The 17,065-nt window shown below is 41.5% G+C and overlaps 1 protein-coding gene and 1 long non-coding RNA gene across 7 annotated transcripts in view; one reads left to right on the forward strand and one right to left on the reverse strand.

Annotated features, from left to right (window-relative positions):
• Positions 1-144: 144 nt before the first annotated feature.
• Positions 145-17,065, reverse strand: part of MAGI3 (membrane associated guanylate kinase, WW and PDZ domain containing 3) — a 215,759-nt gene continuing 198,838 nt past the window's right edge. For 2 of the 6 annotated variants that reach the window (XM_042461843.1, XM_042461842.1), the window contains exons 20-22: positions 11,361-11,499; positions 6,581-6,669; positions 4,167-4,289 (exon numbers count right to left, since the gene is read on the reverse strand). In XM_042461843.1, the coding sequence (XP_042317777.1) occupies positions 6,620-6,669; positions 11,361-11,499 (189 nt within the window). In that variant the 3' untranslated portion in view covers positions 4,167-4,289; positions 6,581-6,619. Of the gene's footprint in view, positions 4,290-6,580; positions 6,670-8,855; positions 9,266-11,360; positions 11,500-17,065 lie in introns of those variants that run through there. The other 4 variants (XM_042461840.1, XM_042461839.1, XR_006103373.1 and 1 more) reach the window with 3 other exon arrangements.
• LOC121927866 overlaps positions 1,624-17,065 on the forward strand; it is a 48,218-nt gene continuing 32,776 nt past the window's right edge. The window contains exons 1-2 of the long non-coding RNA XR_006103374.1: positions 1,624-1,694; positions 12,079-12,151. This is a non-coding gene — a long non-coding RNA (uncharacterized LOC121927866). The remainder of the gene's footprint in view (positions 1,695-12,078; positions 12,152-17,065) is intronic.

The raw sequence follows: 17,065 nt of genomic DNA on the forward strand, positions 1-17,065 counted from the left end.
TATGTAAATGGATAGCCTTACACATTTTTCCCTTTAAAAAGTGTAAAGGAGCCCTGGTGGTGCAGTGCTCTAGTCACACACTCATAAACCACAAGGTTGTGAATTCAATCCCAGCCAGAAGCTCAGGGTTGACTCAGCCTGGCATCCTTCCAATGTCGCTAAAATTGTTGGGGGCAATTAGCTTACATATTGTAAACCGCTTAGGGAGTGCTTAAGTGCACAGATAAGCAGTATAGAATTGTACCTGCTATTGCTATTGCTATTAAATATTAAATAGTGGATGGAGACACAACCTATATTATTACAGTGGGAACATATCCAGGGGTAGCTGTGTTAGCCATGTAGCAAAGTACAACAACATCCAAAATCTACAAAAACAGCTATACTTTTATTGGGGTAACCAAAATGTATAAAATATATGTCACAAGCTTTCAAAGCTCCACTGGCTTCTCCACCGGGCAAAAGTATTAAAAATAATACAGGGAAAAAAGAAACTGACGACAGGCCTGCATTTTGTCAGGGTGTTGGTGTTCTGAATATGGAGGGATATCTATGCAGGCAGGCCACTCCTCCTAGCCATGTGGTACTGGGAAAAAGTATTTTAAAGGCCAGGAAATTAAAATTTTGTTAATGGAATATAAATTCCCTGGATTTTAAAATACAGTCGGGCTTTCATATCAAGGGGGTATATATTCCGGATCCTCCTGTGGACACAAAAAAACATGGGATTTCAAATCTCATTGTTGCTAATGGTAGCACAAAGTGCATGCAGCCATTGAGAACAATAGGGCTTGCCATCCGCAGATGCTCAAATCTGCAAATGCAAGCCCATGGATGGTAATGTCTCACTGTACTTTGTTTCCCAGTACCACATGGCCAAAAGAAGTGGCTTGCCATCACAGATATCCCTCAATACTTAGAACAACTACACCAACATCCTGACAAAATGTAGGCCTGTGACTAACAACAATTTCCCCCCTCCTGTATTATATTTAATACTTTTGCCTGATGAAGAAACAAGTGGAGCTTTGTAAGCTTGCAACATATATATTTTATATGTCCGAATAAAGGTATCACTCTTTTATGGCTTTTGGATGCTATTGTACTTTATTGTGGAGGGAAGGGGAGAAGACAGTTAGGAGCAGCATAGTTCTTAGAAGTGGTAACAGTTATTTGCTCTGTTGTCATGATGCTACTGTGAAACAATTTTGGCTTTCCCTGAAACATTAAACAATGGCCAAGATCCTGTTCAGTAATAACAAACAAAGTTCTATTGATGTACTTGCATGAAAGGAGCTGTCCAAGATTCAGCTGTGACATTCTGCTGATCATTCCAAGCACTGGGCTGTGCCTATGCAACCAGCTTTTAACCCAGGCCCAAATGTGCTGCAGGCAATTAAATGGGGTGGGCTGGGGCTAATAAATACTTCCTTTTGCAAACATTTATGAAGAACAACCATCAGCACTGATCTAATGTCAAAGAGGATTCTAGCCAAAACATAAAACTGATTAACCAGAAACTGTGGTGGAACATACAAATGGATAGACATACATATATATAATAGGCAGTGATAGTTCTATCTTTAACCCTTACATGTTTCAGAAATCATCTCTACAGTTTAAAAGGCCAAAAAGAGCGGGATGAAAAAAACAGGTTTAAGATGAAAATGAAACCGAAGAGAAGAGGCTGAAAAGTAGGTAAAAATAATAACAGACTTAAAACCTATATGAAAGCAGCCTGATAAAGGGGATGTTAAAATCTTTACCTAGTCACGTTTTTAGTGTAATTTTTCATTTATGCTTAGGAAGGTTAACTAAAAACATTTGAAAAATCTGATCTGATCCACAAAGTGATCTTTCAGCTTGGCTGTGGTTTAAACCAAGTCAGCAACCACCCAGGCTCATTCAAAGAAAACCAGTTGTATTGCTTTGCCTTATTTAAAGCCCAATGAATTCCAGTTCTTCCACCCTGTCAACAGCTCACTCTCATTACCTACATATGTGAGGTGCAAATGTGCTCAATAGTCCTCACTATTCCTATGTGTACACATGCAGAAGCAAACGAGATATGCTTCATGGACTCTATTTAAAAATAGAAACTAATGTATGTACAAATAAGGAAAGAAAATATAACAGGCTTCTACTAACAGGCACAAGCAAAGATGACTCATTAAAAAAGATGAGCTTGGATTAGTTCTGGCTTACTTGCTATAATCTACGATCTTAAATTTTCAGGCAAGGCAGGAAATTTTCAAATGTTTAGCCAGCATTAAGCAAAAGAACAGCTAAACAACAGATGGGAAATTCTCACAGACAGCATGACAGAAAGCTTGGAAGCATATGCACTCTCTGAACATTTAATTTCTAATGTGAAAGTGTTCAAAAGAAGGAGGAGGAGAAGGAAATAATTTGATGGCAACCCTGAAAATATTTACTCCCATGCAGTCTCACTGAAATGGATAGCATTCTCTTTTGTAAGCGATTCAAAACTGCACAACTTTCAGACCTGAATTTGTATCATCTGTTTAAGTTGGCATCAACAGTTTAAACAAAATTGTCAGAGAGAAAAACGGCAATGTATCACATATACATGAAGGGACTCTGTCCTGTTTGTAGTTAAGTGGCTGAGACAGGAGAGGAAAGAACTGTGTGAAAAAGGCTTCAGGGCATATTTGCTCCCTGACTCCTTGGAGCCAAAAGAACAAGGGCCACCCAACTTCTTGCTTCAGTGAGAACTCAGAACTATGTAAACATGCAGCATGCCTGAGTAAACACTCAATTTTGAGACAAAAATTTTTCCTTTCCTGTGGAAGAGGAAAACAGAAGATTCAACAGGATACAGTAGATAACTTGGCACAAGAACAAGTAGTGAATCATGATTACACTAATAATAGGCATTAAATAATGTTGTTCATTAACCCACAATACTATCAAGAAAGCCTTAGCAGTGCAACATCAGGGACAGCAGGACACCATCTTCAAAGGGGACAAAAGGACAGCAGCATTTGAAGAGAGTTTCTCATATGCAATCCAAAAAGTCCTTCATGCAGCCTAACTATGATCAAATCAACGTCCATCCATTCTGTCAATCACAGTGACTGAAAAAAAGATAGTTTTATGAAACAGAAAACCATTTAAATGACCAAATTATAAACCTGATTAAAATGTCTTCTAAAAAAGTCTCCATCAAACCCGTTTGTCAGTCAAACCTGTTGCTTTTGTGACTTTACTTGCACTTGGTACCTTCCAAGGTCCAGGAGTTATTGGTTTCCTCACTGGATATCTGCTCTCAGATTTGACAATTCCATCCTCTTTGGTTTTATCAGCTGTCTCCAAGTCATTGTCTCTGAATTTGTTCAGGACATCAAGTTCTTCTGCTTCAAGTCTGGTGTTTTTATCTCCAGAACGGAGTGACTCTTCTGGAAGACCTGCCATTTTGAATTGGTTAGTGCTTTTCATTTTCTCTTCCAACATTTTCTTCCTGAGTTCATTAGTCTTAGGAAGTGGAAGAGATTTCGCTACTGTCTTGGTATTTGTTGTCTTTGAAGGGTATTTATCATCCTTCCCACATACGTTTTGCTTAGTAGCTTCCTTCATTGCTCCTAATTTCAGTTTTTCACCCTTTAGTGGCACAGTTGCATTTTTATCACCAGCAGCTGCTCTACTCTGAAATTCTGTTAACCCTTCTGTGTGCAGTTTCTCTCTGCTTTTCTCTCTCTTTGGATATTTCTGGGGACTGGCAGATCTACTTCTTTTTTCTGTGTCAGAGACTTTTCCATTATCTGTATTCTCAGAGGTTCCCAGGTGCTTCTTTTCATGTATTCTCAGACTTTCTGGCTGGTCTAAACAATTCTTGTGTGTTTTTTTAGGTTCATTCTTTTTAGGACTGTTGTGTGATGCTTGATTATGAACTCTGAAAGTACTATTGCTCATCTTTTTTGGACTCACTGATCTGCCTCTGCTGGCTGCATCATCCATTTCTAACTGTGCAGTACTGTGCACCTCCTTATTACTTGGACTGGAGGGATGGTCCCATTTGTTCACATTCTTTTGTGCAGAACTTGCATTCTTAATCTCCAAGTGGTCTTCCATTAAAGTGCTTTTCTTTTCAGGCACAGTGTTCTTCTGTTCTTCCAGTTTCTCAGACATTTGAACTTTCATTAAAGCTTCTTCTGATCCTGGCAAATGAGATGCTTCAGATGTGGAAGCAGAATGTGAGGATGGGGGAAGTGGTGTTTGTTCACCATGTGTTACACTTGAGGATGTTGGATTAAAATTATCCAGATCACCTGCATCAAAACAAGAAAAATATGCAGCTAATAAGCATCAATTCTCAACATCTAAAGCCCTTAAAAGGTTAATGATAAACTATGTACAGATCAATGTAATGCCCTATGAGGTATGACAAAAATATTAGATTATTAGATTTTAAACCATGAATTGGTTGGCTAATAAGTATATCTATTTCCTACATGTAAACAATTTCCCCCTCTGTTTAGCAAACCTGTTCTCCAGGTATGCTCATCCCCTCTCCCTGTACTATGAAAGTTTGGGAACTACACTATTGCAACTTGTCTTTCAGTTAATGCCAACATCATGCTTTGTACATGATAGTTCAAAGAAAAGATAGCTTTTTTTTCCTCTTGCACTTGTTAAGGCTATTCTTGCCAGATCTCTTAGGCCTATGTTATGTTACCTACCCTTCAATTCACTTTCAGATTCTCAAAATCCTATCCACACACAAGCAATTAATCTCAAAAGTGTACCTTAGGCCACAGTTTCCTAAACTAAAAGCGGGAAGCTAGGCTAAGAAAGGAAGAGATGCCACATGTTCAGTAGTTTTATCCACCATCCTCTCTTGCATTATAGCTGAAGGACAGAAGTGGGGCATGGCACACATCCTCTCATTAGTCTCAAGATAAGTCCTTCATTGAAAGGATCTTGGAAAATTTTGCATGAAGTTTGCACAATGGGTAAATAAAAAGGAAATGAAAACCTCAAAATGGTGTTATGTAGGGAACTTTAATCAAAAATACTAAATACTGTTGGAAGTTAAGAGTTTCCCAGGGTCTTAGCCCTTGTTTGGGAAAAATATGAAAGCTAAAACTGTTAGGAATCAGTTTTCTTTTAGCAGAATAGCATGCCTCAATCTGTTGTTACTTCCACTGAGCTGAAACTGACTCAAATAAACAAGATAGGCAGTTTCAGATAACAAACTTAGAAACAGTTTACTAATGGCTGTTATATTTACATATGCATATGGAAAGCCTACTAGCTAATGAAAATATTAGGTAAAAGAAAGAGCTTCAATCTTTAACTCATCATCTTGCTGGTGGAGAAGCAAAGGTGAAGGAGAGATCCGAAAAAAGGAAGAATGGTGAAGAAGATATGAGATTATGAAGGGGTAGTTTTATATGACCAATGTCCCTAGGAAGTTTCCCAGATCACATGGTCTAGTTTTTTGGGTACCCAAAAGGTATTTATATCCAAGCATTTCCAAGGACAGAAAGAGCAAATGGGGAGGGAAAAACAACAGCAGAACAATTTCACATGCAGGAAATTCTGTCCTACCTAAACCCCAATTGCTCTAACAGTAAGAAAAGAGGTAAGAGAGAATGTTGGAATTTTCCAACAAATACCAAATACTTTTCAGTTTTCATCTTTCTCAAAAACAATATATGTAATGACTAGAATATTTCAGTACACGATCTGTCTTTAAACCATTTCTACTATATAACCCCAAGGAAGCCGTGTTTTCTACATGCAGATGATGTATTTTATCTTTGGTTAAAGTTTTCTACCTGGCTCTGCACCATTTTGAGGCTTTATATTGGCCTGTTACAGACTGCCAAAATAAAGCTGCTTCGGGTCTCTTTGGAGGTATGCTGCTTAAATGATGCATGCATCCTAAGAATCTGGAAGCTGCACCAAAGCTGCACTCCAGTGCTTAGGATTGGATTGTGGCTTTGGCGCAACCTCCGGACTCTTAGGACCCATGCATCATTTAAATAGCATACAGTGGACCCTTGTTATACGCTGGGGTTTGGTTCCAAGATCCTCCATGTATAACAAAATCTGTGTATGCTCAAGTCCCATTAAATATAATGACATAGTAAAATGGTGTCCCTAATAAAAAATGGAACATCAAGGTAAATTTATACTTTTTTGGAACATTTTCAAACCGTGTATGCTTGAATCCGTGTATAAAAAATCCGTGTATAAGAAGGGCCAACTGTACTTCCAAAGAGACCCGAAGCAGCTTTATTTTGGCAGTCTGTAACAGGCCATTCTTCTTCATTTTCTACTTTGATGTTGGCACTACGTATGCTGTTTTCCTGGCGAGAGTGAGTAATCATATTTCAACATCTTCCCTCTCTGATGTATACTATGGTATCACAACTATTTGTTGGCACTGGGGAAGGCTTGTGGGATTTGTTGTCCTTGGCTAAAAATTATGCTACTATACCAGTCACAGGCTACACTTAGCACAATTCATGTCAAAAGAACACTAAGAACAGGGAGAATGAAAAACTATTCAAAGCAAATAAAAGGAGGCCAATCACAAGACATGCAGATTTACCAAGTCTTTAAGGAAAGACCAAGAAAAGCACTGAAAGCTTTAATGCTGCTCAGGTTTCACGTAGGAGCACAAACTGGAAGGAGCCAAACCTGAGGGAGGAAGAGAAAAAGCCCAGGACTATATACCAAAATCACAGCACACAGTAAAAGATTTCATCAGAAATGTATGATTCACAAGCACAGTACAAGAGCTGGCATAGTGAGGGCTGAGAATCCCCCTCTTCTCCTTCATTTCTTAGTGAATCTAAGTAACTGCAGAGAGAAGAAAGGGAGCTCCCTCCAGAGATGTTAGGAATACCTTGGACTGTAAGAAGGTATTTGCACTTTTTAACAAACATGGTTTAAAGGAGGATTTAAATGGTTGATCTAGTAGAATAGATACAAAGCAGAGAAAAGAAAAAGAGAAAGATTATGTAAACTTATTTGATGCACTAGACTGTGAGAAAACAATGAAATCTTTCTAGTTCTTCAGAATTCTTTACATGGAAAGGGGGATACCAAGGGGCACATAAGTTCTTGTGCTTGGAAGCTCACTTTGGCTGCTGCCACACTGCAGAATTAATGCAGTCTGACACTGCTTTAACAGTCATGGTCCATCCTATGGAATTCTGGGATTTGCAGTTTGTTGTGCCACCAGAGATCCTTGACAGAGAAGACCAAGTGTCCCACAAAACTACAAATCCCATAGCACTGAGCCGCAGCAGTTAAAGCAATGTCAACTACATTAGTGGCAGCAGCCTTTCTCTTTCACCAGAATCAAGTGTCATGGAACTAAAAGCCGCTGATCTGACTATTCCAATTTTACCTCAGATGTTCTCTGTGACACTAACACTGACTCCCTGCTCCCAAACTATATGGTAAAAGCAGACATTTTTTGCTGGACCCCCAAAGTCTACCTTCATTTATTAATTTACCTGTCTTTGAAGCTATAAATAACTTTGCATCAGGTTATTTGAAGGTCTACTTTCTTAATAAAATGTACCCACCTTGATCTTAAAATATGTTTCTCTTTAAGTACCCCTGCCAAGTAGAATGAGCAGAAATCACTTTTCCAGGGGTGGCACCTCGATTTGATAATGCTCTCCCCAAGCAGCTCATTTGGAATCTACATTGCAGGTCTATTAGGTAACAATTAAGATCTTTTCATTTTCCCCAGGCTATTAAATCTTAAGAGTTTTTAACGATCTATAACAGGGGCAGGCAACCTTTTTGAGCTGGGGGCCGGGTTGCTGTCCCTCACACAACTGGGGGGGTCGAAGCCGAGGGTGGAGCTTCCACCCTCCAGGGGTGGGGCCGCGTGCGGACTTTCCACCCACTGGTGGCGGAGCCGCATGCCGGGGGGCGGAGCTTCCACCCTCCAGGGGCCAGGCCTCCTCCTCTTTGCCGGCCCCTAACGGGGCCCCAGGCCCCGTGAGAGGCTGGCAAAAAAGTCCTAGAGGCCCACCACCGCCGCTGGAGCCCTGTTGGAGGGCCCTGGCCACCGCAACGGGCCTCCCAGAGGCCCGCCGGAGCCCTGTTGCAGGGCCCTGGCCACTGCAACGGGCCTCCCAGAGGCCCGCTGCCGCCATCGGAGTCCTGTTTTGTTTCTCAAAATGGCGGCAAAGTCTCACGTGACCACCTCACCACCATTTTGAGAAACAAAATGGTGGTGCCCGGAGCGGCAAAAAGCAGCAATTGGTGTCGGCGGCAGAAGTGTGCAGGGGCTGGCCGAAAGGCCTCAGCGGGCCGCATCCGGCCCATGGGCCGGAGGTTGCCAACCCCTGATCTATAATGATTTCGGGTTTTCTAAGATTTTATGATCTATGAAACATTGCTGCAATTGTGGGCTCTTTTCACAATGACACTATCTGGTCTGCTGATTTAGGCTACATTTGTATTATTTTATTTTTTATTAAACTTTATATTTCATTGTAAGCAGATGACTTTTGTTATAGAACAACACATGAAAACATAAATAGGTATTTAAAGAGAGCAAACACAGAATGCCCTGCAGTTTGAACTTTCTACTTCTTCATTTAGCTCTTTTCCCAACATCAATAAATGAGGCTGTGTTATATTGACAGCACTTCCTGCCCCAAAACTTAAACAAAATACATTCTTCTTTAAGAGCACAGGCTACTGCAAACACGTAAAATACACAAGAACACAACAAAAATGCTATTAGGATATTTTACTTTGGACTTCTGAATCTTCCCTGAACTCAAAAGGCACTCCTTTGCTTAGCCCCTGTTCCTCAAGATCTGACTGAAAGGCACTTTTGTTGGTCAGTTGTTCGATGGACTTCCATGTGCCAAAAGCCACCAAGTCACTATTAAAAAAGCCCATTACTGTAATGTAAAATCTTCCTCTTTTGAAAGGTAGCACACATTTTTTAAAATTTAGTCGTAAAAAGCCAAGAAATTCTAAATAAAAACATGGAGCTAATGATCAAGACCTATATGAAAGAGTTGTCTTTACCTCTAGCTATCATAAACAAAATGGTTAAGTACAATATCATGGCAACAAGAAATTATATAACTTTATTAAGAGATTATACAGCACACACAGACACACATATACACACATTCACTCACAGTGGCCAATATTCTGCACCCATGTTTCATGCAGCTAGTCTCTTGATGACTGTATGTAAAGTCATTTCCATGCTGTTGTTAGAGGATGAGTGAGGCTGCATCCAGCTACTTTCCTGCAGTTGAACACACAGTGACAGGCATCAGCACAGACCTTTAGGTCCCTGCAAATGACATTCTTGCAGCTCATCCCCTTCCTCTCCAACAACATGGAAATGACAGCGTTTGGGACAGCATCACTGCTTACAATGTGGGTTTGTTGTTTTTTTTGGAGGGGGGGGGATTTTGGTCATTGCATGGTTGGAACAGAATTCCAACCACTGCAACAACCAAAAAAGTGAGTTGGTCCAACTTCTGCCACCGTAGTCTACTGAGATGCCAGCCTTAATGTACTTGTGTATGTTACATCAGAATGGATTGTTTATGTTAAACGTCCCTAGATAATCTTAGATTACCAGAGTTTCCACAGAAATACATGTCAGGATCATGCAGCTTTCTGCTTTCTGCAGAGCGTATATAGATATTTACACCAGCATAGTGCCTCAAATAAAATAAAATAAAATAAAAATCTAGCCACTGGATCGTGGTCTTGAAAGTATCGTAGGTCCTTTATAAACAGGCCTTTTAGTACATACCCTGTACGTACTAGGGTTGCCCGGGGGGCGTCTCTTTCAGATGCCCCCAACCCTAGTACGTACAGGGTACATACAAAATGACAGCGCCCATTCTACATGGCCGCCGCCATTAGGACATCATGGCCGCGCTGCCTCCAAACGAAGCGGCACGGACATGACGTCCTGGTGCTGTGGAAGGGCGCCTGTGGCGCCCTTTCCGCAGCACCGGAAGGAGCTCCAAACTTTTGGGTTTTGTGTCGCTGGCGCAGCCTTTACATGGCTGTGCCAGCGACACAAAGGAGAAAGGGGCCGAGTGGCCCCTTTCTCCTTTCCCTGCCGCTGTCGGGGTGTCCTTGGGGCATGGAGCCCCAAGGACACCCCCTTTCCAGGTCGCTGGGAATCTGCCTTTTGCCGCTTCTCCGTGGTCTGGAAAAGCAGTGGATCAGGGCCTCAGGGCTGCCGCTGTGGCAGCTGAGGCCTTGATCCGTCGGGGAAAGGGGCGGTCTGTAAACCATCTTAGAAAAGTTACAAAATTTAGTCTAACAAGGGATTTCTACAGTTATATGCTCATGGGATTACTTGAAGACATCAGCATGATGAGTGGGAAATAAAAGAGGAATGTGTATGAACAAAGCTGATGGCTTAAAAACACATTTATGGCCTTTCATAATGGCAGTTTTGTTTTTGGTCTGTACATATTGTTTATCTTATAGACATGGCAGATGAATGCTCTTAACCCAGAAGCACAAACAATAGGGAAAGATGGAGGTCGGGGATGGAAAATCTTTGGCCCTCAAGAAGGACCTGTACTACAACTCCCATGAACAACCCTAATGACTGTTCACACTGGCTGGGGCTAATGGCAGTTGAAATCCAAATTTCATGAAGGGACACATACTGTAGAAAGCAAAATGTTCTTTAATACTAGAAGCTTTTCATAACAACTTCTGGATCTGAATGAGAAACTAAAACAGCTCTGCTTCATTCTAAGATATATCTCCCATTCAGATAATAACAAACCTGGACTAATCAGTATACAGAAGCTTCTACTTCTACTGCATCACCTGCGGAGGTGTTTGCAGGTGATCCCATGAGCATAGACAGCAGAGGACTGACAAGGGACTGACAAGTTGCATCACAGTTTATGAGGGTAAAATTCCTCTGTGAATATCTTTACTAGACTGTACATCATTACTTTTCAAGTGAAATAATGAGATAAGTTAAAAAAAAAACCAACAAGCACAATCTGAGCAGAAATGTAAGCAAATGGGAAAACTATTTCTAGACAGCTGGCTGATTCCACAAAAGGTACTAAAGCCACAAAAAGTTACTACTATTACTACTGTTGTTTTTGATGGAAGGATGGGAGTCAATAATATTAAATATTATTACATTCTACTCTCAGAGAAAAGTTGAAATGAGGTAGAATGGCAAATTTGTTTGACTTGTTTCCTGAGAAGAAGGTGGAGTTAATCATTTTTTAATTGCTCTCATAAATCTGAAGAACAACAGCATCTTCAGCATATAGTGTGGCCTCATAAGTTATCCCCTCTTATCTACCAGCTCAACAAACAATTCAACAGCCCTGCTTTCTTACCATGATCTGGTATCAAGCCGGTTCCTGGTCGCAAAAGAAGGAGAACTTTATTTCCTCCAGACTGAATCAATTCAATGGCTCGTGTATGGGTGATTCCCTGGGTTGGCTCCCCATTGATTTCAACAATCTGATCACCAACCTGATACAGAAAAATATCCACATTAATTTACAAACACCATCTCTTTACAAAGAACATATATATATATATTCCACATTCAAGTAAAAGTAGCAAAAGACATTCACATTAAAACAAATATTTTGGAACACAAAGAACAACCCCTCTCTTTATGGGATCTTAATTTATCAGCTCTTGGACTCTTGGAGTGAACCCTCCCCTCAGGCACTTCAAAAAAGAAGAGGAAGAGAAGGAGAAGAGAAGGCTGCTGCTCTGCACTGCTCTGCACTGCATGAACTGGCTATATTGACTCAGGCTGCTGGGAGCTGCAGTCTAACAACATCTGGGGTGCCACATGCTTCCTACCTCTGTGGGCATAAACAACCACTTACAGGTGTCTGCTAAAGGCTAGCCATGGAACTGATTTGGGAGTGGGGCTGTAGGAAGATCAACCTAACAATCATGGCATATACTGCAGTTTAGTTAATAAACAGTAGGTGTTGCTGTGAGATATGGCGTGACTGTGAATAGAGAGAAGAATAAGAGAAAGTGTATTTCTGTGTGCGAGAAATTTAGAATTAAATGATGTTCATGTTTCTGCAGTATAATTCATGAAATACAGTGCTGGAGTCTGATGGCCCAGGGAATAAGGGGAAAGAAAGAAATTCCACTTAAGGTAAAATAATGCTATATCAATCCGATTATTTGGCTGTATCTTGCTTGACAAACACTATCCGAAACCTCTATACTTGCTTCACATTTTATTCTTTTAAGTGCATTTTTATAAATCTATCTGAAATAAAAAGCCTACATGAAAGCCCTAACAATTGTATGCCATAAGTTGTCAATTGTTTCCTAAAGTAAAAAGTGATGTTTTCCACTGTGAATGGTCTTGCTGGCATAACTATTTTTATATACAAATGATCTGCTGTTGGAGGGAAGATGTGAACTATTTGTTACTGGTGCCAATTATTTGGGATAGTTAATATAGAAAGGAAGTGGAAAGTGTTTTAAATCTCTCCAAACTGGTGGAACAGATATTAAAATGGCAAATTCAGTTTAATGTAAGCAAGTGAAAAATCATGTACAGTAGGGCATGGTCTCTGAGCTGTTGGTGACTGAAAAAGAGGGAGATCTTGGAGCTGTAATGGAAAACTCAGTAACAATGCTGACCCAGAGTACAGCAGTTGTAAAAAAGGAAATAATCCTTTATCCTGGGCATAGTTAGAAAAGAAATCAAAAATAAAACTGCCAACATAATAATTGTAGTTGTGTGCCTCCAGGTTATTTTTTACTTATGGTGACCCTAAGGTGAACCTATCACTGTGCTTTCTTGAGATGGGGTTTGCCATTGCCATCCTGAGGCCGAGAGAGTGTGACTTGCCCAAGGTCACTCAGGGTTTTTTTTATGTTTGAGGGGGGAATGGAACCCTGATCTCCAGAGTCGCAGTCCAACACTCAAACCACTACATCACACTGGCTGGATCATAATGTCTACATACACGTTTGGTGGTGTCTATATTTACAATACTGTTCATAGCTCTGATCACAACACCACCAAAGACACATTGTAAAGGCAGAAAGATACAATGATTAATGTGCTAGAGCAACTGCTTTATGAGGAAAGGTTAAAATAGTTGAGGCTTTTTCTCTTTGGCAAAAGATGAGTGTAAAAAAAAAGTAGATAATATGCATTTAGTCAGTAGCCTAGGCCCACAGAAGTGGAGAACTTCACATGCACCAAGTGCAAGTGGGTAGCACTCTTGGAGGAGAAAGTGCAGCAGCTGGAGTCCAGAGTAGCTACACTTCAGCATATTAGGGAACAAGAGGATTTCCTGGACACAATAGAACTAACGATCTTGGATGAGTACCACGCAGAGGAAGATGCTAGGGTGGAAGAGGTCACTTGCCATACACAGGAGGCAGACAGCTGGAGGAATGTCACAAAGAGAAGTAAGCCAAGAAGGAATTGTTCTGGGAGCTTGCAGCTAGAGAATCGATTCGAAGCTCTTTCCCTTATCAAGGAGGATGAAGAAGAGCAGCATGGACAGACTTCAGGGACAGAGCAGGGGAGCCTGAGAGTCCCACCCGAGGGAACAGTCGCTGCTAAGCCTCGGAGGAGGCGTGTGGTCGTAGTGGGGGACTCCTTGCTGAGGGGTACAGAAGCAGTGATATGTAGGCCTGACAAGATGTCTCGAGAGGTGTGTTGTCTTCCAGGTGCAAAGATCCGTGATGTGACAGAGAGGCTGACAAGACTGGTCAAGCCTACTGACAAATACCCCTTCCTTTTGGTCCACGTGGGAACTAATGATACTGCAAGACACAGCCTTCAGAACATCAAAAGGGATTACGAGGCGCTTGGTAGGAAGCTGAAAGGAATGGATGTACAGGTTGTCATCTCGTCTCTTCTGCCAGTTGAAGGGCATGGTCCAGGAAGGGAGAGGAAAATAGCGGATGTGAACAACTGGCTTCGCAGATGGTGCCGCCGAGAAGGATTTGGATTCTTCGATCATGGGCTGCGGTTCCACGAGGAGGGACTTCTTGCAATGGACGGGTTGCATCTCACGCCAGTTGGAAGAAATGTTTTTGCCAACAGTCTCAAGAACTTGATCAGGAGGGCTTTAAACTGAGTTCCGAGGGGAAGGGAGACAATATTAAGGAAGGCGAAAGGGATGGCGAAAATAGTCAAACTGACATAGAGGAAACAAGAAAAAAAGTGCAAGGACCCAACAGTGGGGGGGAAAAAAACTTGCACAGGCAGCAAGTAAAAGGGAACTATGGTCTGCGATGTCTCTACACTAATGCACAGAGCATGGGAAATAAGCAAGATGAACTCGAACTCCTAGTACAACAAAGCAAATATGATATAATAAGCATCACTGAAACCTGGTGGGATGAGTCTCATGATTGGAATGTGGAAATAGAGGGTATAACCTTATTAAGAGAAATAGGCCAAACAGGAAAGGAGGAGGAATACCACTATATGTCAGAGATATTTACACCAGTGAAGAGATCCAGGACATCAATCATGGAAGCCAGGTGGAGAGCATCTGGGTAAAAATTAAAGGGGAGGGAAACAACAAGGATGTTACGGTGGGAGTCTACTACAGACCCCCAAGTCAGACTGAGGAATTGGATGATATCTTTCTAGAACAGATGACCACACAGTCAGAAAAGAGAGATGTAGTAGTGATGGGCGACTTCAACTATCCTGATATTTGTTGGAAGTCAAACTCAGCAAAATCCTCAAGGCCTAGCAAATTCCTCACTTGCCTGGAAGACAATTTCATGGTCCAAAAGGTGGAAGAGGCAACAAGGGGGTCAGCTATTTTAGATCTGATCCTAACCAACAAGAATGACTTGGTTAATGGGGTGCAAGTGGTGGGATCATTAGGTGGAAGTGACCATGTTCTCCTGGAGTTTGTAATACAGTGGAAAGGAGAAGCCAGGCATAGTCAGACACACATCCTAGACTTTAGGAGAGCGGATTTCAGTAAACTTAGAGAAGTATTGAGGGCAATTCCATGGTCAGAAATACTAAAAGATAAAGGAGTTCAGGACGGATGGGACTTTCTCAAAAGAGAGATACTGAAGGCACAATTTCAAACAGTTCCAGTGAGAAAGAAAAACGGGAGGTGTCTCAAGAAACCAGGATGGATGACTAAGGAACTTTCAACCGAGCTAAGTTTGAAACGGAACATGTATAAGAAATGGAAAAAGGGGGAAATCACAAAAAAGGAATTCAAAGAAATAGCAGGCATGTGTAGGGGTAAAGTCAGAAAAGCTAAAGCGCAGAATGAACTCAGGCTTGCTAGAGAGGTTAAGAACAATAAAAAGGGCTTTTTTGGATATGTCCGCAGCAAAAGGAAGAAGAAGGAAACGGTAGGGCCACTGCGTGGAGAAGATGGCAAAATGCAAACAGAAGACAGAGAAAAGGCAGAATTACTCAACACCTTCTTTGCCTCAGTCTTCTCAGAAAAGGCAAAGGGTGCTCAACCTGAGGATAATGGAGCAGAGGACAGAATAGAGGAATTTCAGCACAGAATAAGTAAAGAGATAGTAGAGGAATATCTTATTAATCTAAATGAATTTAAGTCTCCAGGACCAGATGAACTCCATCCAAGGGTATTAAAAGAACTGGCAAATGTAATATCGGAGCCATTGGCAATCATCTTTGAAAACTCCTGGAAAACAGGAGAGATCCCAGCAGACTGGAGGAGGGCAAACGTTGTCCCCATCTTCAAAAAGGGGAAAAAAGAGGATCCCAACAATTATCGTCCAGTTAGTCTGACATCAGTACTAGGAAAGATTTTGGAGCAGATCATTAAACAGAGAGTCTGTGAACATCTAGAAGGCAATGCCATAATCACAAAAAGTCAACATGGGTTTCAGAGAAACAAGTCATGCCAGACAAACCTAATCTCTTTCTTTGATAAAATTACCAGCTTGGTAGATGAAGGGAATGCTGTGGATATAGTATATCTTGATTTCAGTAAGGCCTTCGACAAAGTTTCCCATGACATACTTGCAAACAAGCTGGTAAAATGTGGGCTAGATAAAGGAACTGTTACATGGATCTGTAATTGGTTGACCGGCCGAACCCAAAGGGTGCTCAACAATGGCTCCTTTTCATCCTGGAGAGAAGTGACCAGTGGTGTCCCACAGGGCTCTGTCCTGGGCCCAGTGCTTTTCAACATCTTTATCAATGACCTGGATGACAGAATTGGGAGCATACTTATCAAATTTGCAGATGACACCAAATTAGGGGGAATAGCTAATAGCCCAGAGGACAGGATCAAGATTCAAAATGACCTGAATAGACTAGAAAGCTGGGCCAAAGCTAACAAAATGAAATTCAACACGGAGAAATGTAAGGTATTGCACTTAGGGCGGAAAAATAAAATGCACAGATATAGGATGGGTGACACCTGGCTGAATGAAACTACGTGTGAAAGGGATCTAGGAGTCCAAGTAGACCACAAGTTGAACATGAGTGAACAGTGTGATGCGGCAGCTAAAAAGGCCAATGCTATTTTAGTCTGCATCAATAGAAGTATAGTGTCTAGATCAAGAGAAGTAATAGTGCCACTGTATTCTGCTCTGGTCAGGCCCCACCTAGAATATTGTGTCCAGTTCTGGGCACCACAATTCAGAAAGGACATTGAGAAACTGGAGCGTGTCCAAAGGAGGGCGACAAAAATGGTGAAAGGTCTGGAAACCATGCCCTATGAGGAACGACTTAGGGAGCTGGGGATGTTTAGCCTGGAGAAAAGAAGGTTAAGAGGTGATATGATCGCCCTATTTAAATATTTGAAGGGATGTCGTATTGAAGAGGGAGCAAGCTTGTTTTCTGCTGCTCCAGAGAACAGGACCCGGAACAATGGATGCAAGCTGCAGGAAAAGAGATTCCACCTGAACATTAGGAGGAACTTCCTGACAGTTAGGGCTGTTCGACAATGGAATGCACTCCCTCGGAGGGTGATAGAGTCTCCTTCCTTGGAGGTCTTTAAACAGAGGCTGGATGGCCATCTGTCAGGGATGCTTTGATTTGGATTTCCTGCATGGCAGGGGGTTGGACTGGATGGCCCTA

This window comes from Sceloporus undulatus, chromosome 4, assembly GCF_019175285.1.
Source record: "Sceloporus undulatus isolate JIND9_A2432 ecotype Alabama chromosome 4, SceUnd_v1.1, whole genome shotgun sequence".
Taxonomy (NCBI): Eukaryota; Metazoa; Chordata; class Lepidosauria; order Squamata; family Phrynosomatidae; genus Sceloporus; species Sceloporus undulatus.